Genomic DNA, 22738 nt, shown 5'->3' with positions numbered 1-22738 from the left:
GAACACAGAGAGACATCCATGTGTCACATCCAGTGGGGATATGTGCTGTGAAGGAAAGTAAAGCTGGGTAAAAGGGATACAGCGATGAGTAGGAAGGAAGGGGGTGCTATTTTATGTAGGTGATCAGGTAAGGCCGCTCTGTGAAGGTGACATTTAAATGGAGACTGGCAGGAAGTGAAGTGTAAACCATGTAGAAATCTGGGGGAAGAGTACTGTAGGCAAGAGAAATAGCAGGTGTTGGTGCAGGAGCATGCTTGGCATTTTCAAGGATCAGCAAGAAGAATGTGGCTGAAGCAGAGTGAAGGAGGAAGGGAATCCCTGCAGACGAGTCAGAGAGGTAGCTCCTGTGGGCCACAGTGAAGACTCTGGATTGTGCTCAGAGGGAAATGGGAAGCCCTTGGGAGAAGATTAGCAGAAGACAGCCATGATATGATGTGCATTTTTAAATGAGCGCTCCAGCTGCCATGTTGGAATGGGGTGGAGGTGCCAACGTGGAAGCAGGGAGGCAAGCCTAACAACTATGGCAATGGTCCCGGAGAAATGATGGTGGCATGGACCGGGAGGCAGCAGTCGGGATGCTGAGAGCTGGTCTTGGTTGAATTTTGAAGGAATTGATCATGGGATTTGCTAATGGGTTTCGTGAGGGAACGAAAGAAAGAAGCCAACGACAACTCCAACATTTTGACCTAAGCAAGTGGAAAAATAAGTTGTCCTTTGCTAAGATAGGGAAGGGATAAATTTGGAAGAAAATGCCATGAGTTTGGTTTGGCTGGCATTCCTGAACCCAGAACTGGAGTGGGAGTGGGTGGGGGCTGGACCATAAGTTGCCCTTTCAAAACCTGAGCTAAGGTTTTGAGTCTTGGATGAGGAGGATGGAAAGTAGGGGGACATCCCAGCATTAAATGAAGTAAATGAGTTCTATAACAGGTAAGACCGAGTGAGTCAGAGGCTAGAAGAGGCAGGAGTCTTCTCAAGGAGCCTGAATGAGAGCCTTTAAAAAGACAGAGAGCTACAAGGAGCCCATTTACAAAGAGTTTGGGAGAAAAAATCAGAGAGCAGGCACAGTCAGCAAGGCTTCCAGAAGGAAGTGGGGCCTGACCTGAGCTTCTGTGGAGGAGGCTGAGCTTGAGATACAGAGGAAGAGGGGGAAAGAAAGGGGCATGCGGGTGCAAGACAGACACATGCACAGAACCCAGAGAGCTGCGAAGGGTCACAACTTGATAGAAGACCACTCTGAGGATGGGAAGGCGATGGTGTCAGGAACTGGGCTGGGAAATTAGGATGGCTGTGCATTATGAAAGCTTAAAGCTGAAGAGAGGAGTCTGACAGAAACGTGCAGGAGTCATTAAAGAATACGAACCTGCAATACAGCTATGGAAGGAGTTGAGTGCTAACACGTCCCTGTTGCATCCTTTCTCCATGATCTGAAAGTAACAGTAACTCACTCTTCACCTTCATTTTCTCTCCCACATCTTCACTTTTCTAACCATACAACTTGCACAACCAGTGCTCAGCAAGAGTGGGATTTGCTGGCACTCTGTCCACTACATGAATAGGCAGTTTCTGGAGCAGTTTTTCCCGCTAGGACCGGCTGGAGTTCCATATTAATATAATTATGAACATAGTGTCACTTATAGTCATACACGATGTAACGTAGACATAAATTATGTATTTACACATATCCGCTCTTACAAACACTGCTATCAGGTGAGCCGTAAGACAGTAAGCTGATATTTCGTCGTATAACCCGCCAAAAGTTAGGAATGGAATTCTCCGTTCATTTCAGGACTAGATTCTTTACCAGTTTTCGTAAAACAAATTTCCCACTGATCTTTTCATAGGTTGACAGAATGTAATTTAACGTCATATTGATCGTCAGACCTTTTCTCTGTTTTCAATATTATTCTTTTTGTTCCAAATGATCCTCTTTTTTGTTTATTTATGCTTTAAAAATAAATTTCCAATGAAAAATATTGTAACCGAAGTAATTTGATTTGCAGATTACGGATGACTGGCCAGGATATGACTTGAATTTATTCACGTATCCACAGCACTATTATGGAGATTTGGAGTATGTCCTCATACCTCATGGCATCGTTGTGGACAGGTGAGTGTTATTTCTTGGCGTCAGTCTTGGTCCTGTGCTGGCTGGCCCTCTCTTGTGTGAATCATACAATACACTTTACACCCCTCCTCCTGAGTCTCTCTCACATAGAGGTAGACAGAGCTTTTATAGGACAGAGCATTTGGAATAAAATGAATCTCTGCTTTGACTGAACTGTTTACCTGGACGTTTCAGGGGAAATGGTAAGAATATATATATTATAAGTAGCAGCCTCAAAATAACAGTGTCTTGTGCAAACTGGTAAAAAAAAAAAAAAAGGATTTGGGAAAGCATTGCTCTTTTTGGGGGAGGGGAAGCATTGCTCTTTACCTGACGACCTCTGTCTTACATTTTGTCACAGACTCTTGAGTTAACCTGGAATAATTAACAGGTGAACTTTGCCTTCATAGGACACACCCTTAAAGCCCAGGCTTTTCCTGCAACTAGCATTTAGCTGGGATCAGGCGACGTATCACAGATCGGCCAGTCTGTGCACGATTATGTTTTCCAGGCAGTGGTAATATTTTGGGAATAGGAATATTTTCAGCTTAAAAATATCTGCACAGCACTATTTCTAGAATACTATTTCCAGTTCTTTCTGACCATCCTGTATAGATATTCTTTAGCCCCTTCCTAGCCAGTTGCTTTTCCAAAAGACAACATTTTCTCTCCTGTTCTAAGCCCCTAAGTCACCATTTGTTTCTTGGTTTTCAGAGAGCCTCCTCCACTTGAGTCTGCCATAAGCATCAGGATTTAAAGGTCATATACCCCGTTTCACAGAACCGCTTGATGCCCAAGCTATTACCTTTCCATGTACCTCTCATTTCTTTTGCAAAGATCAAATACATAAGCCTTCACATGTATATGGAAAGCAAGCTTCACAGATTTCACGGTGCACTCCCAGGAACACAGAGGTTCTTCAGACACCCAGAAATGGGGGTGGGAGAGGCACCAGGGAATAGGAGCAAATTGAAACTTTGGACTCCCCACCCCTTATTTTTCCTTAAACCAGAGTACTTTTGCCTCTATTTTAAAAAATCTGTTCTATTCTTCCGAGTTAATATTTAACTTTATGAAATAAGTCCTTAGCCAAAGTAAAGTATGAAAAACACAAGACAGTCACATTCCCAGGATATTATCTTTCCATCAATTCCTGTCTGTAAGCAAAAGGAAATGTCATTCTTTTCTCCAAGATTTTTCCATTGGATAAGACCTGCATATTGCATGTTCTCTCAAACTATAGTATATTATTAAAATAAGGTCTAGTTTGGAGTTTCTTGTGGCCTAACATGGCTCTCCGTGGAATACAAGCCCCAGTCTTCAGAAGGAACAAAATGTTCTGTGATCAAATAAACTTGGGAAATTTTGCATCTCCCGAATGGCCAGATCTCCCTGATGGCAATTCACATTAAAGATGTGGAAATTCCTGCAAAAAAAGAAAAAACAAAAGGGAAGGAAACTTGCTTGACTTTAACAATTACACCAACTTTTGTTGTGCAGTAAAACACTTGTATTCAGTTTCCCTCTTAACAATTCAGAGCCATTTTTCCCTTAACACTGGTTCGAGAACCCTCTGGTTTAAATTTTTTTTTTTTAACATTTTTTTATTTTTGAGACAGAGAGAGACAGAGCATGAACAGGGGAGGGGCAGAGAGAGAGGGAGACACAGAATCCGAAACAGGCTCTAGGCTCTGAGCTCTCAGCACAGAGCCCGACGAGGGGCTCGAACTCACGGACCGTGAGATCATGACCTGAGCCGAAGTCGGACGCTTAACCGACCAAGCCACCCCGGCGCCCCAGAGAACCCTCTGGTTTAAACAAATTCCTGCTTTTCCCACCTTAATTTTGTATCTTTAGTTAATTGCATCCTGATCTGGTACAAGATTGAGTCCTGGTAAGGTTACCCAAAGCCAGTCCCCAGTACAGGAGACTTACCCAGTGAAGTTGTTAGATGCAATTTCTTGAGGCACCTGGGTGTCTCAGTCGGTTAAGCATCCAAGTCTTGGTTTTAGCGCAAGTCATGATCTCGTGGTTCGTGGGATCAAGCCCCGCATCAGGCTCCCCACGGCGGTGCAGATCCTGCTTGGAATTCTCTCTCTCTCCTTCTCTTTCTGCCTTTCCCCAACTCTCTCTCTCTCTCTCTCTCTCTCTCTCTCTCTCTCTCTTTCTCAGTATAAATAAACTGAAAAAAAATCTTTTAAAAAAATGCATATTCTTACGTTTTATGTCTGGAAATTTTGCTTCAATGGTTGGGGGTGGAGCCCAGGAATGAATTCATTAAGATATAATTTACATATTGTAAAGTTTACCCATTGTAGATAAATGACTCAATGATGGTTAGTAATTTTTTATAGTTGGGCAAGCACAACTATCATTTTATAATATTTCTAGCATCCCCAAAAGTTTGTTGGCTGTCAATCCCCATTCCTACCTTCAGCATCAGGTGGTCACTAGTCGGATTTCTTTATCTATAGACTTGTCTTTTCTGAACATTGCATATAAGTTAAATCATACAATACTTAATTATTGATTTACCAGTCGATAGTTATTTGGATTTCTAGTTTGGGGCTTCTATGAACATGTCTCTATGATCATTCACATGTAAGTTTTTGTGTGGATATATCTTTTCATTTCTCTTGGATAGATTCCTTGGAGTGATATTCTGTGTTTGATAGTTAAGCTTGAGAAACTGCCACTTACTTCCAAAGTGACTGTACCATTTTACATTTCTACCAGCAAGGATGAGGGTTCCAGTTTCTCCGCATAGTTGCCAACATTTAGTATTGCCTGTCCTTTTGATTATAGCCGTTCTAGTGGATATATAAAAGTATCTCATTGTGATTTTAATTTGCATTTTCCTAAGGATTCATGTACTTGTTATTTATTTATTTATTTATTTATTTATTTATTTATTTATTTATTATTTTTTTTGGAGAGATGACTATTTAAGTCTTCTGCCATTTTTACACTGTGTGGGTTGTCTTCTGATTGGGTTGTAAGGGTTCTTTATATATTCTGGATACAAGTCCGTTACCAGATATATGATTTTTGAATATCCTACCACCTTAGCCCGTGGCTTGTCTTCATTTTCTTATTTATATCTTTTGAGAAGAATGTTAAAAATTTTTTTTTAACGTTTATTTATTTTTGAGACAGAGAGAGACAGAGCATGAACGGGGGAGGGTCAGAGAGAGAGGGAGACACAGAATCCGAAACAGGCTCCAGGCTCTGAGCGGGTCAGCACAGAGCCCGACGCGGGGCTCGAACTCACGGAGCGCGAGATCATGACCCAAGCCGAAGTCAGCCGCCCAACCTACTGAGCCACCCAGGTGCCCCAATTGAGAGAAGAATGTTAGATGCAGTATTCTATAAGTGCTAGTTAGGTCCAGTTGATTTATGGTACTGTGTGGTTTAACTATATCCTTTTCTGACTGCTAGATCTATCAATTACTGAGAGAGGGGTATTGAGGTCTCCGACTGCAAGAGTGGATTCATCTATTTTTCATTGTAGTTCTGTCAGTGTTTGACATTCTGTTGTTGGATGCATGCACATTAAGGATTGCTATGCCTTCTTGGAAAATTGACCTCTTTATTGTTATATAATGCCCCTCTTTATTCCTGATAATCTCCTTGCTCTGAAATCTGCTTTATTTGAAATCAGTAAGTTGCTCCTGCTTTCTTTTGACTAATGTTAGTATAGTATGTCTCTCTCTATCTTTTTACTTTTCATTTATGAGTGTCTTTGTATTTATAGACAACATATGTTAGGGTCTTTTTTTTTTAATCCACTCTCTAACAGTCTCTGTCTTTTAACTGGTGTATTTAGATCACTCACATTGAAAGTGATTATTGATATAGTTGGTTTAATATCCACCATATTTGTAATGATTTTCTGTTCACTGCCCTTGTTCTTTGTTTTTTTGTTTTCATCTTCTACTCTGTGGAAACGGTCTCCCACACAGTGTGTGGACTCTGATGACATGCAATTTATTTTTCTTGTTTTTACTTGTAAGTCTCACTTACTAAGGCTTAACCCCTGTGTCTGAATAGCTTAGTCTTCAGTCTAAGATTGGTTAGAGATTGTACTCAAATACCTCAAGCCAGTAAAGCTTCTGCTTTCTGCTGATGAATGTGTGTGGAGGCTGGCAAGTACATTCAAATTGCCAGCATTTTTCAAGTTTTCCCTGGTTCTTAGTTTTCACCGTGCTTTCTTGTGCCTCTTCTGCCCATGCTTATAGGCTCCATCTTTCAGGAATGTATGGGTAGCCTGGTCCTATGCTTGTTTCTGCTGTGCTTATGTATAGCTTCTGGTCAACTTGGGATATGTGAAGAGTTTATTGTCTACCCCTCTCCCATGACCCTAACCTTCCAAAACTCCCTATCAAATCCTTGACTAGACTAGTCTGCCAGTTAGTTGCTCAAAAAGGAAACTTTGTGATAATGGGGCCATTGGCTTTCTCTGTTCACATGCTACCAAGATGGCTGCACTAACTGATAATGCTCCCGGCCAGGTGAGCTCTCTCTGGCAGTGCCCCACCCTGACTGAACTACCTGGTTGAACAACAGAGCTAACGTGGGGCTCAGGGAGATGGGAACATTATTTCTACCCATTGTTCAACGTTTTCATGAATAAATGATTCTCGGTTTGTTATATGCCTCTAGTTAACTTCCAGAGTGCAGAAATGGTTGTTTTTGACAGTTTCATCCAGCTTTATAGTTACTTTTTTTGTAGAGAGGATGTGTTGACCACCTCACTCCATTATGCTGAAGACAAATGTCCCTTTGAATATCTGGCATGCTGGTATACATTTTCTTGATGATCATATTTTGAGAAACATCACCTGAAGCCTGGTTGTCATTTTATATGTATATGTGTGTACATATGTAAGCACACACACATACATATAAGTTATATAATATATAAAATATATAATATATTAGATATGTAGAACATATGTAATGTAATGCTTTCTGCACACACACACATATACATACCATATATTCATATATATATATATATTCAGATCATTCAGTTAACTCATTTTAAATCTAATTCTGTCTGAAGTGCCAGTAGGAGTTTTTTTTGTTGTTTTTTCGTTTTTTTTCAAGACAGTGCACATGTGCGTGAGAGTAGGGGAGGGGCAGAGAGAGAGGGAGAGAGAGAGAATCTCAAGCAGGCTCCACGCTCAGCACAGAGCCTGATGCAGGGCTCAATCTCACAACCCTGAGATCATGGCCTGAGCTGAAATCAAGAGTCAGACACTTAACCGACTGAGCCAGCCAGGCACCCCAGGAATTTGTTTTTTTAATATGCACCTTAGATCCTGCCTCCATTCAAGGTTTTAATGTTGTATGCATGTATTGGTAAAGGACTTATAGACATGAAACAATTAGAAAAAATACAGTGACGGTTCCAAATTAGGCATTGGGCGCCAGCCCAAGCTGCATCACTGCATAGCTCCAGAGAAACCTCATTCACATGGTGCTCCATGGAAATGATGTCTACTGAAAATTGCACTCCGGGCACCCTTCACATAGGTAATGTGCCACCTTTGTGAAATAGGAGACAGATGTTATTCTTTTTTTTTTTAATTTTTTTTTAACGCTTATTTATTTTTGAGACAGAGAATGAATGAGGGAGAGTCAGAGTGAGGGAGACACAGAATCCGAAACAGGCTCCAGGCTCTGAGCTGTCAGCACAGAGCCCGACGAGGTGCTCGAACTCACTGGCCGTGAGATCATGACCTGAGCCGAAGTCGCATACTTAACCGACTGAGCCACCTAGGCGCCCCCAGATGTTATTCTTTTGATAGTTTCTATGGGCTTGACTCTTCTTCCCGTGTCCTCTAGTGTTATAAGGTGGGTGAGTCATTCTCCATTTCCTCTCTCTCTGCTATAACATCACCAGATACTTTCACAGCATTGTTGTTAAGGTTATCAACCAGGCTCTGGAGTGATAAAATAATAGCATTCACGATATTTGACATATATTTTACACCTTACTAATTTTTGTGACACAGAGAAGCAAAAATGTACTATTGACGATGCAGTTATCAGAAATGTGTTTTGAATACTCTCTCTTTGTCCAGCTTTCACAAAGCTTCTTTATCTGTAGCCTTCTGTCTCCCAACGTCTTCCACGTTCTCCTGCATAATCTAATGTGTGTAGTGCATTGTGCATTTTTTTTTGAAAGAAACAAAAACACTCAGAAGTACTTATGCTTTAATATATCTTGTAATCCCTCTTTCAGAACTGAGCGTCTGGCTAAGGATATTATGAAAGACATAGGAAACTGTGACATTATGGTCCTGTGTGTGCTTAAAGGAGGTTACAAGTTCTGCGCGGATCTTGTAGAACATCTTAAGAACATCAGTAGAAATTCGGATCAGTTTGTCTCTATGAAGGTTGATTTCATCAGACTGAAAAGTTACAAGGTAAGTTATTTATTCCATTTTCATTATACAATGTTTAGAATAGAGAATTTTCTAGAATAAAAGAATTGACAATGTGATGAAAATGAAGAATAATTTTTTTAATTTGCTGTATGTAATCTATAGTTCAAACAATAACATCTGTGGGGAGAAAAACCCTCTTTCTGTTTTCACATATATGGAAAGTTGCTTGAGGAATGATTCATGGTTTCTTTTATGGTTATAAAGCTGAGTGGCCATTTCCTGGTGACTAGCCTCACAAGCGAGTGTGTTAACAATGAGTGTTAAGAAGGTCTGGTGAGCACTGACGTGTTTCCGCTCTGTATGTCACCGTTGGTCCTGGAGTTCTGTGGGAGGGTGTCCAGCCGCAGAGAGGACAGTATTAGTACTTGGGTGACTGCAGTCATGGCCTGGAAGTGGAGAAGGGAAGTCTGTAGGGACAGTGGGTTACCAAGTGCAAGGAGACAAGCTCAGAGAACCTCCAGCAGAAGGCCCCTCCACCAGTCTATCCTGGGCTCTCTTGGTCAGCACTGGACAGAACCAAGGGAGATTTTTCCCCAAAGGTGTCATCCCTTTTGTGTTCCTCCTTCTATGATGTTACCTTCTGTGATGCTTTTTGATTCAATGGATAGTAAATCATTAAAACCAGCCTACTATTGGGTCACCTGGTGGCTCAGGCAGTTAAGCATCTGACTCTTGATTTCGTCTCAGGTCATGATCTCACAGTTCATGGGATTGAGCCCCACATCAGGCTCTGTGCTGACTGTGTTCAAACCTGCTTGGGATTCTCTCTCTTTTCCTCTCTTTCTGCTTCTCTCCCCCACTCATTCTCTCTCTCTCTCTCTCTCTCTGTCTCTCAAAAATAAATAAATAAACTTAAAAAATTAGCCTACTATTTGGTGATGAACTGTTGGAGTCAAAACCATGAAATTATTCTCATTGATTAAACTGGCTTGACACATTTTAATTCACTCTTCAAACTGGTTTTCTATTGCTGTGTGACAAATTCACTACAAACTTAGTGGCTTAAGCCAATATGCATTTATCATCTCAGTTCCTCTAGGTCAGACACTGGGCATGGGTTCTCTGCTCAAGAGTCTTCCCAAGTTCAAAGTCAAGATGTTAGCCGGGGTGGGATCTCGGCTGAGGTGTGCAGATGAGTGACCTTTCCACAATCGCTGGCTGTTGACAGAATTCAGTCTCCACTTCCCTGCTGACTCGAGGCTGGAGATGCTTTCAGCTCCTGCAGGCTACTTTCGGGTCTTTGCCTCGTAGTTCCCGGCACAGGAGAACCTTTCCATCTTTTGAGGGCCTGGCCCCTCTTTTAAAAGCTGACCTGATTAGGTCTGGTTTACCCACGATATGCTCCCTTTGAGGAACTCAAAGTCAACTAACTAATCCCCTAATCACGGGAATGCCTTCCCATGGTTACTAGTCTCACCCACACTCAGTGGAGGAAATGAGGCAGAGTGTATACACCAGGGGACAGATAGGCATGTGTCTTGGGTTCTGCCCACCACTCTCTGTGATTCAGTTGCTTCAGCTCTTGAGCAGCTGGCAAATTGTTTCTCATTTCTTAAGATGCTCTGTATTCTCCCGATGACCTCTCAGGCCAGAATAAAGCGGTTTTTGAGGCGCCTGGGTGGCTCAGTCGGTTAAGCGTCCAACTCAGGCTCAGGTCATGATCTCGTGGTTCCTGATCATGTTGGGGCTCTGTGCTGACAGCTCAGAACCTGGAGCCTGCTTTGGATTCTGTGTCTCCCTCTCTCTCTTCCCCTCCCCCACTCACACTCTGTCTCTCTCTTTCTCTCTCTCTCTCTCTCTCTCTCAAATGATAAAAATTAAAAAAAAAATAAAGCTGGTTTTTGCAGACATCTTAACCTTAAATGGTTGGTTTCATCTTCTCCTGGAAACCATTCCTTTAAGTTCCTTTCATCTTAGATGAAGTCACTGTGCTTCTTTGAAAAATTTTTTTTCTCATTTACTTGGTTCTGATACTGTTTTTTCCCGGGAAAACAGGTTTTTAAGCTCTTTTAAAAACTTAAAGTCAATTTGTTGAGGTATAATTTATATGCAGGAGATTTTATCTGTTTGAGTTTACAGGTCTGTAAGTTTTGACAATTACATACAGTCATGTAAGTCGCCACAATCAAGACATAGGTCAGTTCCTCACTGTTAAAAATGCTGTGTCCCTTTGTGACCAACTCTTTCCCCAGATCCTGGAAACCACGGATATAGGTTTTCTGTCCCTAGAGTTTTGCTCTTTCCGGAGTATCATATAATGTAATCATATATCACATAGCCTTAGTAAATCGTAGTGTATTTCATTTGAGATTCATCCATGTTGTTACGTATACCAGTAGTTTATTTCTTCTTATTGTCAATTAAGGTTTCGTTATATAGAGACATCCTAGTTTTAAAATCACTTATCAGCTGAAGGATATTTGGTTTGTCTCCTTTTTGGGGTGATTATGAAAAAGCTGCTCTAAGTATTCATGAAGAAGTTTTTGTCTGTACTTACATCTGCATTTCCCTGGAGATTCCTAAGTCATATGGTAGTGTATATAAGAAATCGTAGTGTATATAAGGAATCACCAAACCGTTTTTTAGATGGATTGAATAATTTTGCACCTTCACCTGCAGCAGATGAGAGTTCTGGTTGCTCCATATTTTCAACACCACTTGGTTTTGCAATGATTGTTTGCAATGCTTATATATCATTGTGGTTTTAATTTGCATTTGTTTCTGTGGTGAAGTGTTTGTTCAAGTATATTTTCATAAATTTTTTTTAACGTTTATTTATTTTTGAGACAGAGAGAGACAGAGCATGAATGGGGGAGGGGCAGAGAGAGAGGGAAACAGAATCGGAAGCAGGCTCCAGGCTCTGAGCCATCAGCCCAGAGCCAGACGCGGGGCTCGAACTCACGGACCGCGAGATCATGACCTGAGCTGAAGTCGGACGCTTAACCGACTGAGCCACCCAGGCGCTCCTCAAGTATATTTTCAAAAAGTTGGGTAGTTTGCTTTCTTGTTATTAAGTTGAGAGTTCTTTATCTATTTTGGCCACAAGTCCATTATTAGGTACGTTGTTTCACATATATTTTCCAGCCAGTGGGTTGTTCTTCATTTTCATAACGGTGCTTTTTTTTTCAAAGAGCATAATTTAAACATTTCTACAAACTCCAATTTATCAGTTTTTTTCTTTTATGGATCATGCCTTTTGTGTATCTAAATAGTCTTTGCCTCGGGACGCCTGGATGGCTCAGTCAGTTGAGTGTCCGACTTCGGCTCAAGTCATGATCTTACAGCTCGTGAGTTCGAGCCCCTCGTCGGGCTCTGTGCTGACAGCTCAGAGCCTGGAGCCTGCTTCAGATTCTGTGTCTCCCTCTCTCTCTATCCCTAACCCACTCGCATTCTGTCTCTCTTTCAAAAATAAATAAACATTAAAACAATTTTTAAATTATCTTAGCCTCATTCAAGGTCACAATTTTCTGTTCTCTTTAAAAAGCTTCACAATTTTAGATTTAAATCTAGGTCTATGAGCCATGTGGTGTTATTTATTAATAAGGCACTCTTTTTTGCAAGTGACTATCCAGTTGTTTCAGGATCGTCTGATGAGAAGACTGTCTTCTCCAATTGTGTGAGACCTTTGCTCTTTCACTGAACACTTGACTGAATCAGTGTGGGTCTATTCTGGACACTGTATCTAGTTCTATTCATCTGAAGGCTTATCCTTTCGTCAATACCACACTGTTCCGATGACTGTGGCTAATTAGTCTGGATATCAGGTAGCATGTACTCTTCCAACTTTGTTCTTTTTCATAAGTGTTTTAGCTATTCTACTTCTTTGCCTTTCCATGGAAATTTTATTTTATTTTTTAAATATTTGTTTTTTTTTATTTTGAGAGAGAGAGAGAGAGAGGGAGAGAGAGAGAGAGCGCACGTGAGTGGGAGAAGGGGCAGAGAGAGAAGAAAGACAATCCCAAGCAGGGCTTGATCGAACCCCACATGGGGCTCAGTCCCATGAACTGTGAGATCATGACCTGAACCAAAATCAAGAGTCGATGCTTAACCAACTGAGCCACCCAGGTGCCCATCCATATAAATTTGAAAATCATATTGTTGATTTCTACAAAGCAACCTGTTAAAATTTTTATTGGGATTGTTTTGAATCTATAGATCCATTTTCGGGAAAATTAACATCTCAACACTTTTTAGTCTTCCCATCCATGAACAGGATATATTTCTTAATTTTTTAGGTCTTATTTTTAATATCCATTTGTCTAGTTTTCAGGAGTCAGATCTTAGACATCATTGGTTAGATTTACACCTAAATGTTTAAAATGTTTCTTGGTCCTATTATATTTGGTAAGTTTTCTTTGAATTTAAATTTCCAATTGTTTACTGTTAGTATATAGAAATACTACCGATTTTGTATATCAAATATTATGACTTTTCAAAACTCTTATTAGTTCCAAAGGCTTTTTTATAGATTCTTTTGGAATTTCTATGTTGACAATAATTTTTTCTGTGAAAAAAGATGGTTTCACTGCCTCCTCTCTAATTTGTAGACTTTTTGTTTCTTTTTATTGCCTTATTGCAGTGGCTAGGACTTCCTGTACAATTCTGAATAGCAATGGTGAAGGAAAACACCTTTGCCTTGTTTTCAATCGGTAGGATATTGACTATTGCATCCCCCAATTTTTGATACATTGTTTTCATTTTCATTCAATTCAAACTATTTTCTAATTTCCTTTGTGACTTCCTCTTTCACTCATGAATTGTTTCTTGTTTAATTTCCAAATACTTGGGGATTTTCCGGAGATAGTTGTGTATGGTTTTCAGCTTAATTCTGTTGCAGCAACTATACTTTGGGTGATTTCAATTCTTTTACATTTGTTGAGGCTTGTTTTATGACCCAGAACGTGGTCAATCTTGCTGAAATTAACAGGGTTGTAGTCCATGTGAGATTAAACAATATTGCTATCTCGCATTATCCATTTCTCTGAACATCTTATCCTTATGTGACCAATGTTTTAACCTAGAGGCACATATCTTAACACTTACATGGCCTGTTAACTCATATTTATGTGATACTAGTTCAGAACATTTGCATTTCTAAAACTCCAGTAGCGTTGTGGGCATTCTTGCTACATTTAGAAAGATATTTCCAAATCAATATATTTTTCCTAGTGATAGGGATGTGGCGGTTCCTGCCCAGGGTTCTGATGAAGGAGGAAAGCAATGGTTTTTTTTACATTTTTACATTTTACATCTTCACCATCTTCATCGATTCTCACACACTGTGTATTTTAGCTTGCATCTCACATTTACATCCTGTAGGACCCTAGAACGATTGCCATGTTTCTTTTCTTACTAAATGTTCTTCTTCATATGTATCAACAAGGTGATACAGATCATCTCCTGAGAAATTAACTCACATAAAATGTAAAAGCCTACCTGCTCACTCAGAGCAAGCTTTTCCCCTAATTAGCCTCAGAAATGGATGGAAAAACCATATTCATGGACTGAGGTGTGATATGAATGGTTTTCTGCACGTAAGCTGTCCCCATCCAGTGATGAATTAATTGCTGTGTCATGTTGGGCTTGAGCTGACCATCCCTGTTACATACTTGGGCTCTTTCAACATTCCTGAGGGCAGAGATGTATTTTTAAAGAAACCAAAGACTAATAAACACCACCAAATAAGGGGAACAGGACCAGTTCATTTTCCTCTGAGGGTATTTGGTGTTCTCACATACCTCTAAACCTGTTCGTAGGGAACAGACATCGTGAAAACATCTCAGCAGAAACAGTGACCACGAAAGTGTTCTTTTTATTCCTTTAGAAATTTCTGGAGGGAGAGCAGGACTTTGTAGAGTTCTGAGTGCTGGTCAAAAGCGTTGTGTAGTTTTACTTCCTTCTAGCCTCTTGCTCTGTGATTCTTTTTAGGTTGCTTATTTGGGGCAGAAAAGTTGAAAGTCCAGTTTGCTCAGAGGCAATGTTTCTTCTCCCTGTTACAACCATTGGCGTTCAAAAGTCACTCGAGGGGCTCTCATTGTTTGATGCCCTCCACTCTTTGCTGAGGGACCTTCCTGAGGGGTGGATGTCTCCAAACATCTCAGATTCCAGGCAGTCGGACTTGTGTTTGTTGTTACATGAAACTTTCCACAAGACATGGAATGAATTTGCGTGAATGATAGCAATCTAGCCAAAGATTATTTGGAACTTAGCATTAGGCTAATTCATTGGAGAGCAGGACCAACATAGTCCTGTTCTTCAATGAAATGAGGAGCACTGGCAACCTCCATTCCTTAACAGTTCAAGTTTTTCCTTCCTTCCTCCCTCCCTTCGTTTTCTCCTTCTGTCCTTCCTTCTGTCTTTGCACCCAATGTTCGTTCAGCACCTGCTATATGAATTTATTCTCTCATTGAATTCTGACTGCAGCCCTGCTGGGCATCTCTCATCTCTGCTTTTATTGATGAAGAAAGGGAGGCCCAGAGAGGTTCATTAACTCACTTAATGTTACACAGCCAGTAACTAGTACAGATGGCATCAGAGCCCAGGCCCTTTGGTCTTTCAAGCCTGTGCCCTTTGCAACTTATCAACATTTTCCACAAAATTTTCCGAGGTTTTCCACAAAACTTTGTTGTTTCATGAAATGTGAATATATTTGCTAACGTTTATGAAGGAGTTAGCTATCTTTTTCTCCTAAAATATATGTCAGATCCATGCAAAGTGTATGTATACAATTATAATCATTATGCAATACTGTGCCTTTAAGAAATGGGGGCCTCGCTTGGTACCATCCGGAAGTTGCATGGGAGAGAGAACTAATTACATGTATGACATCCCATATGCACACAGGTGGCTATACTTTGTAGCTTGTCTTGTAAGATCAGCAAAATTTGTGGAAGTATTCAGTGTTTATTTAATCAAGAATCAAATATCAATTATTTCTCACAAGAATTTATTCACCTCGAGGCCTAAGTTTTCAGCAGATCTAATCCAAGGATATACCGCATCTTCACGAGTATCTATTTGTATTATACCACCACATGACACATTTGAAAAACATATTCTTTGTCTCAAAGTAATACGTTCAAGGAGGTTAACAGACCAAACAGAGAGTTTGGGTGTGACAGTTTTACGGACTAGGCAATCTGAAAATCCCCTTGTTACAACCACTTAAGAATGCTAAATGAGGGGGGTGGCTCAGTCGGTTGAGTTTTGGCTCAGATCACGATCTTGAGGTTTGTGAGTTCAAGCCCCGCATTGGGCTCTGTGCTAACAGCTCAGAGCCTGGAGCCTGCTTCAGATTCTCTGTCCCTGCCCCTCTCTGCATATCTCCGGCTTGCACTCTCTCTCTCTCTCTCTCCCTCTCAATAATAAATAAACATTAAAAACATAAATTTAAAAATGCTAGATGAAATATAATAATATATATTTTTTAAAGATTTTCAATGCGGGGCATGTGGTGGCTCAGTCAGTTGCGTGGCCAACATTGGCTCAGGCCATGATTTCCTCCTTTGTGAGTTCGATCCCTGCGTCGGGCCCTGTGCTGACAGCTCAGAGCCTGGAACCTGCTTCACATTCTGCGTCTCCCTCTCTTTCCGTCCCTCCCTTGCCCACACTCTGTCTCTCTCTCTCTCTCTCTCTCTCTCTCAAAATAAAGAAACATTAAAATTTTTTTTTTTTAAAACAAAGATTTTCAATGCTTCCTGTAGCTCACAAGAAGGCACAGGGCACCCAAGAGGCAGAAATGAAAAGTCTAAGAATCAAACCAGAGATGAACTGGGAGCTGGGGTGCTGGAAGAGGAGTTATCTCAGCATCCGATTTTCACACCCATGCAAAGACAGATGATAAAGCCTTGGACCAACATAAAGTGGGAAGTTGAATGAAACCCTCCAGTAAAGCCACTGCCCTCAAAGGTGCATACCCTTGGCGAAAAAATCCATCCCTTTTTTAAATTTTTTATTTTGTTAACATTTGTTTATTTTTGAGAGACAGAGAGACAGAACACCAGCGGGGGAGGGGCAGAGAGAGAGGGAGACACAGAATCGGAAGCAGGCTCCAGGCTCTGAGCTGTCAGCACAGAGCCTGATGCAAGGCTCGAACCCAACGAACCATGAGGCCATGACCTGAGCCGAAGTAGGATGCTTACCTGAGTGAGCCACCCAGGCACCCAGAATCCACCCTTTAGTAATGGGAGATCTGAAGAAACTAGCTTGTCTTTCTTGGCCTGGGCTGGAATGGTAAAGTAAAATGTCCTGTGGGAATTTTTCAGTTCAGATCTGTACCACATGTGAGTTAAAGGTTTTCATTTACCTTACCTGCATTGTCTGGGAAACTCCAGCCAGAGAATTTAATATTAAAATTGGTCCCAGACCGCAATGCCCCCAAGGTGCCTGGTAGATGCAAGCTGAAAACCTCAATGGAGGGAGTGCCTCAGCCTAGGTGGGATTCCTCCAGGTAAGCTGCACTTAACCTGCACAAAGCCAAAACACAAAGGATAATAATCCACCACGGGCAAGGTCAGCTGGTTAAAATAAATAGCAGAAATAGGCACACAAACTGTCTGAAAGAGAAATATAAAATAATTATACTTAAGATGACTAAAGACGTAAACGAGGGGTGCCTGGGTAGCTCAGTTGGTTAAGTGTCGGACTTCAGCTCAGGTCTTGATCTCACGGTTCGTGGGTTCGAGCCCCATGTCTGGCTCTATGTTGACAGCTCGGAGCCTAGAGAGCTTGCCTTCGGTTCTGTGTCTTCCTCTCTCTCTGCCCCTCCCCTGCTCATGCTCTGTCTCTAAAAAACAAACAAACAAACAAACAAAAAACAAAAAGACATAAATGAAAGGATTTAAAGAAAAGGTAAGACAGCATGAGAAGGAAAAAAAGAAATGAAGTAACAGAAGTTCTAACAGCGGAAGAGATTGTAACCGAATAAGATAGTAGCTCGGATGACAAGATAATGTTATTATGGATGTGAATTCTGAACTGGAAGGTGGATCTGAAAATAATTAGCCAGAAGGTAGCATGGGCTAGAGATGGAATATAAGGAGAAGTTAAGAGACCTGAAAGAGTCAATGAAAAGACCCAAAATACATCACATAGGAATTCCAGGAGGAAAGACTGTTCCTGAGACAGAATGGAGTAGAGGGAATTTCCGATAAGATAATGCCTAATCTTATTCTAGAGCCATGAAGGAACGTGTCTGCTCAGATGTAGGAAGCACCAGGAGACCACACCTAGCATGCCTAAGTGAAACTGAGAAACAAAGCACGGGAGACAAAGAATAGATTGTAAAAGCAACTGAAGAGCAAAGAGAAACTGTCACCAAAGGAATCACCACTGTCAGATCAACAGACTTCTCAAAGGCAACAGCAGAAATCATAAGGTCTGGAGCAGTGTCATCTGAGAGAAATTAGATGACTGTCAACCTCGAATTTCATTCCCGGTTAATCTGTAAGTCAAGCGCGAGTGCTGGCCTGAGACATCAGCAGCCACATGCTGGAAGTTTCCCAGTAACAGATGCTGGGCTGAAAGCATCTCTTAAAGGGTGTATTCTAGTAAGAAGGAAATTGAACCCAAAAGAATCATTGTCCGGTGAAGAAATTGACAAGGATGTAGGTAGATCAAAAAAGTTACGATTGGTTAAAATAAAAACACTGATGGTGACGCGTTTTGGTGGTAAAACAAACAAGATGGACTTCAAATGCCAGTCTGCATTCAGTCATAAATCACCAGTGAAAGCATTCTAATGTTGTGCCTTGTTTAGGAGAAGCATGGAGATATTGATAACTGGAAAACTTTTAAGTTAGCCGTGCCTATTTAAAAGTTAAGGAGAACCATTGAAAGAATAAGAATATTACATATTTTATGTGTAACTTATCAGTAAGTGGAAAGTACGGGAAGGAATAAGAACACTCAAAATTAGACAGAAAATGAGAAAACAATTAGGTAACATTATACCCATTTTTCAGAGGAGGAAACTGAGGCCCGAGATGTTAAGTAACATGTCCAAGGTGAGACAGCTTGTTAGTGGAGACTCTAGTATTCAAAGTCAAGTTTAATTCCAAAGCCCAAGATTGTCATCACTGAAACATACTGTTCATCTTGAGATGTGTTGATGTGTTGAGATGTAGAAGGCTAAAAATTTCACCCAAAGGAATCAACTTTATTTTTTTCCCAGGTTTATTTTCATACCTACCTAACTAGGTTAAGTCAGCTCCTGTAATTATTGGAAAACACGGCAATGTCTATAAATAGACAATTAACTGCACAGGTTTTGAAATATGTTATACATGATATTAATGAACCATGAAGAAGTACCCTCCAAGAAAATGAATAATAAATGTTGACTGTTGGTTTTCCTGTAAATTAGAGGAAACGATGCTTTTCTTTTCATCTTTCCCCCTCACACCATGGAGACTTTCCAGAAGATATGAACATTCACTACACCTGCTTGCTCTCTGGGTTCACTTAAAGCTGATGTTCTTAGGAGGGGCGCCTGGGTGGCTCAGTCGGTTGGGCGTCCGACTTCAGCTCAGGTCACCATCTCGCGGTCCATGAGTTCGAGCCCTGCGTCGGGCTCTGGGCTGATGGCTCAGAGCCTGGAGCCTGCTTCCGATTCTGTGTCTCCCTCTCTCTCTGCCCCTCCCCCGTTCATGCTCTGTCTCTCTCTGTCCCAAAAATAAATAAACGTTAAAAAAATAAAATTAAAAAAAAAAGCTGATGCTCTTAGGAAGCCAAATCCAGCAGAACTGCAAAAAAGCCTTGAGTACCAAGCTTCCTACCAACTCCTGAAGGTGCAAAAACTTGAATCACAGAGAAACAGGCATACTTCAGCTGCCTCTTTTTTTTTTTTTTTTTTTTTTTTTTTTGAGAGAGGTGGGGTGGGGGGGTAGGGGGGAAGGGGCAGAGAGAGAGAGAGAGGGAGGCAAAGGATCTGAAGCTGGCTCTGCCCTGACAGCAGAGAGCCCGATGTGGGCTCGAACTCACGAACCATGAGATCATGACCTGAGCCAAAGTCGGACGCTTAACTGACTGAGCCAGCCAGGTGCCGCTCAGCTGCCTCTTAAGCTACCCAATTTAGTGTGTGGGAGAAGCTGTCAGGGTCGGGATGGGAGAACATCTGGAATATCTGTTCTAAGGGGCTTAGAAATAGAGAAACATAGGAGGATTTGAGAAAAGTTGGAGGGGAGTATCGGTGAGTGCCAGCAAATGACTTTTCAGCCAGCTTTTTTGTATGTGGATGTATTATTTGCCAAGCATTTTTCCTTTATTGCCTCCAAAATGTTGCCCTATTTAAAGGCTCATTACTTTATATGCAGCCCAATGCGAGGGTAAAATGTAATATTCTGATTTCTTTGTTTTCCATCAGTTTGGTTAGCTAAACTGGGAGCAGAGTAAAATCTTCATCAAACTTCAAGGGTTTTTTAAACTGACGAGAACTTTATTTTAGGCGGTCTGGAGTTTCCTGAGATCCTTCCCCCATGCTGTTTGAACATGCACTGCTTTGTATTAATTAATAATTCCTGTGTGCTGGCGGCACCAAGAGAAAGCTTTCTGAAGATAAAATACAATCCCGAGATTTGCCATGCAGGGCATGTGGGCCCCTGGGGAAGCTGGTGTCTTTATTAAAGAGGCTCATTCAAGCTACGGGTTGGCCATAACCCTGTTCCCATGAGGGAAGAGAAAAATTAAGTGTCTTCTCTCTCGTTCCTGGACTTCAGAACAAAGAGTTTAGGTCAGTCCTTTATTAGGCATGCTAGTGAGGAATGGAGACTGGATAGATAAACCAGATCCAGCATCCTTAGTGTTAACGAGAAGTTTTCACTTTGCCCTACAGCTGGCTTGTCACTGAACTTTTCCTACAGAGTAAGAAGGCTTTGAGTTGAATGCCCCTTTTCTTTTTGAGACAGGAACACCACCTTGGGCTTGGGGTGAGGAAAAGGACTCCAGTTCAGTTCTTTGGAGATGAACAGGTAGAGAAGAGAGGTCCCTAGTTCTTTTGGGGGGTATTGGATGGGTCCAAGCCAGGTGTATATATGTGTGTAAAGTATGTGAATATATATGATTCGTATATATGTACATTTATATCTACGTATATTTTCAAGAGAGGAAAGGAGGAAAACTAAAGGAATAGGAAAGTCGAAGAAAATAAAGGAATAGAGAAGGAAAGGTCAGAGAGACAAAAGAAATTCCAATACTTACCATATTTCATTAAATCTAAGACATTTATAGACCGAAAAGTATGCCACTAATTCATGTACCACTAAGAAAGAAAAATTGCTGTAAATTAAGCCATGACATGGATTGTGTGATGCATCCTGATTTTAGGTATATTAAAATGTGAAAAAAATGTACTACTTGGAATTGATGAATTGGTAGTTCCCCCCCCCCCCTTTTTTTGCAATACCACTTTCAAGGGTTAGAATAGCTGAAATGTAGCCTTGTCTTTACTCTTTGGTTATTCTTGTCTCTTAGGCCTTGTGATATTATTCCAGTACCATTTTGCAAATGGTGAGATATTCCTCTGAAGCCGCAGATTTTTTTCACCTTTAGTATCTAAAATATTTTTAATATCTTCCAAATACGTTTGCAGACTTCAAAGGGAGAATTATTTACCAAAGAATAAACCAGGGAGAGGCCTGAGTGGTTTGAATCAATCCACCAAAATCCTTAAAATTAATCAAAAGCATTTATGAAAACCACAACATAATTTCCATGTGGCCTCTGGATAGAGACACTGGAACATCTGTCATGTTCATGCGCTTGCTGAAACAGAGTGTTGACATTACCTGTTTTGTCGTTGACCTTTGGTTCTTAGGATGTATTTACTACTGGCTTTCAACATGCATGGATGAAGAAACTTGGCATGAAGCAAATATCTGGTCTGACCTTAAAAGAGATAATTTAGCTTGGCTCTAGGCAAGTTTACTTTGAGATTTCTAATTCTGTCAAGTAAAAGATATTAAAAACAACAACAACAACAACAACAACAACGAAACCAAAGTCCATTGTGTAATAAGGTTAATGGTAGGCTTATAGCAACATTTATAGTTATCATTCCTTACGGTCTTCATTTTGTAAATAACTCTGCATTTTATTGGTATACATTCTTTGTATTCAAATTTGGTTTTCTGTAGAGATGCTTTTTAGGGTTTGTCTGTCCCTGTGATAAGCAAACACTGTCAGGGCAAATAAGACAATAATGCGGAAGTAATTACTAAATTACAGAGACAACCAAGTTTTCTAAGACTACTGTGGGACCAAGCTGTGCTTCACTCAGTAACTGCCACAGCCTGGGGTTGAATCCAGGCCAAGAAACAAGAACCTGCAGGGGTGCCTGGATGGCTCACTTGGTTGAGCGTCTGACTCTTGGTTTCGGCTCAGGTCATGATCTCACGGTTCAAGGGTTCAAACCCCACATCGGGCTCTGCGCTGCCCTCTCTCTCTGCCTCTCCCCCACTCATGTGCACCTTCTCTGTCTCTCAAAATAAAGAAAGAAACTTAAAAAAAGAAAGAAAGAAAGAAAGAAAGAAAGAAAGAAAGAAAGAAAGAAACAGGAGCCTGGGGTAGGGTGTGCCGAGGAATGGACTGTGCTGTCGGTGGAAGTTGAAATCCAGTGCAGCAAGTGTAACAGGTAGTTGAAAAATGGGATGGAGGACCACAGACTTTAGAGCTCCGAACACCAGGCTGCCTGTGTCGGCTGGCTTGTAGTCTACCGTAAGTTCTACCGTTAATAAGACCTGGTATTCACTGAGTACTTATATACTACGGCCAACTGTTCTAAGTACCGTAAGATGTATTAACTATTAAACCCTCACAACATCCCTAGGAAGTTGGTGCTACTAATATCCCCTTTCCACAGGTGAGGACACTGAGGCCAGAGAGGTTAGTTGGACCTCCCAGCTCTGTCCAACCCCTCCATTAGGGCTATTGACCACAACACCGTGGCTCCCTTTGGGAGGTGTGGGTGAGGAAAAGGACCCCAATGCCTAGCAGGCAGACAGGCAGGAGAAGGGAGCTCCCCAGTTCTTCAGGAGTGCTGGGCGAGTTTCCAGGAAGGGGCTTGGGCACAGAAAACAGGACAAGGCATAAATACAGAACACACGGTGGGTACCAGATCTTGAGAACAAGGCAGAATGCCAAAGCCAGCAGGAGAGACATAATACTGAGTCATGGGGCATTAAGG

The 22738-nt window shown here is 41.2% G+C and overlaps 1 protein-coding gene across 2 annotated transcripts in view; it reads left to right on the top strand.

Moving 5' to 3' along the window:
- Positions 1 to 22738, top strand: part of PRTFDC1 (phosphoribosyl transferase domain containing 1) — a 99735-nt gene that overhangs the window by 8681 nt on the left and 68316 nt on the right. For both annotated transcript variants that reach the window (XM_060659147.3, XM_060659146.3), the window contains exons 2-3: positions 2001 to 2107; positions 8355 to 8538. In XM_060659147.3, coding sequence (XP_060515130.1) covers positions 2001 to 2107; positions 8355 to 8538 — 291 coding nt within the window. The remainder of the gene's footprint in view (positions 1 to 2000; positions 2108 to 8354; positions 8539 to 22738) is intronic.

Source organism: Panthera onca, chromosome B4, assembly GCF_046562875.1.
Source record: "Panthera onca isolate mPanOnc1 chromosome B4, mPanOnc1 haplotype 2, whole genome shotgun sequence".
Lineage (NCBI taxonomy): Eukaryota > Metazoa > Chordata > Mammalia > Carnivora > Felidae > Panthera > Panthera onca.
The sequence above is the reverse complement of the archived record's forward strand: the minus strand, read 5'-3'. Positions and strand labels throughout refer to the sequence as shown.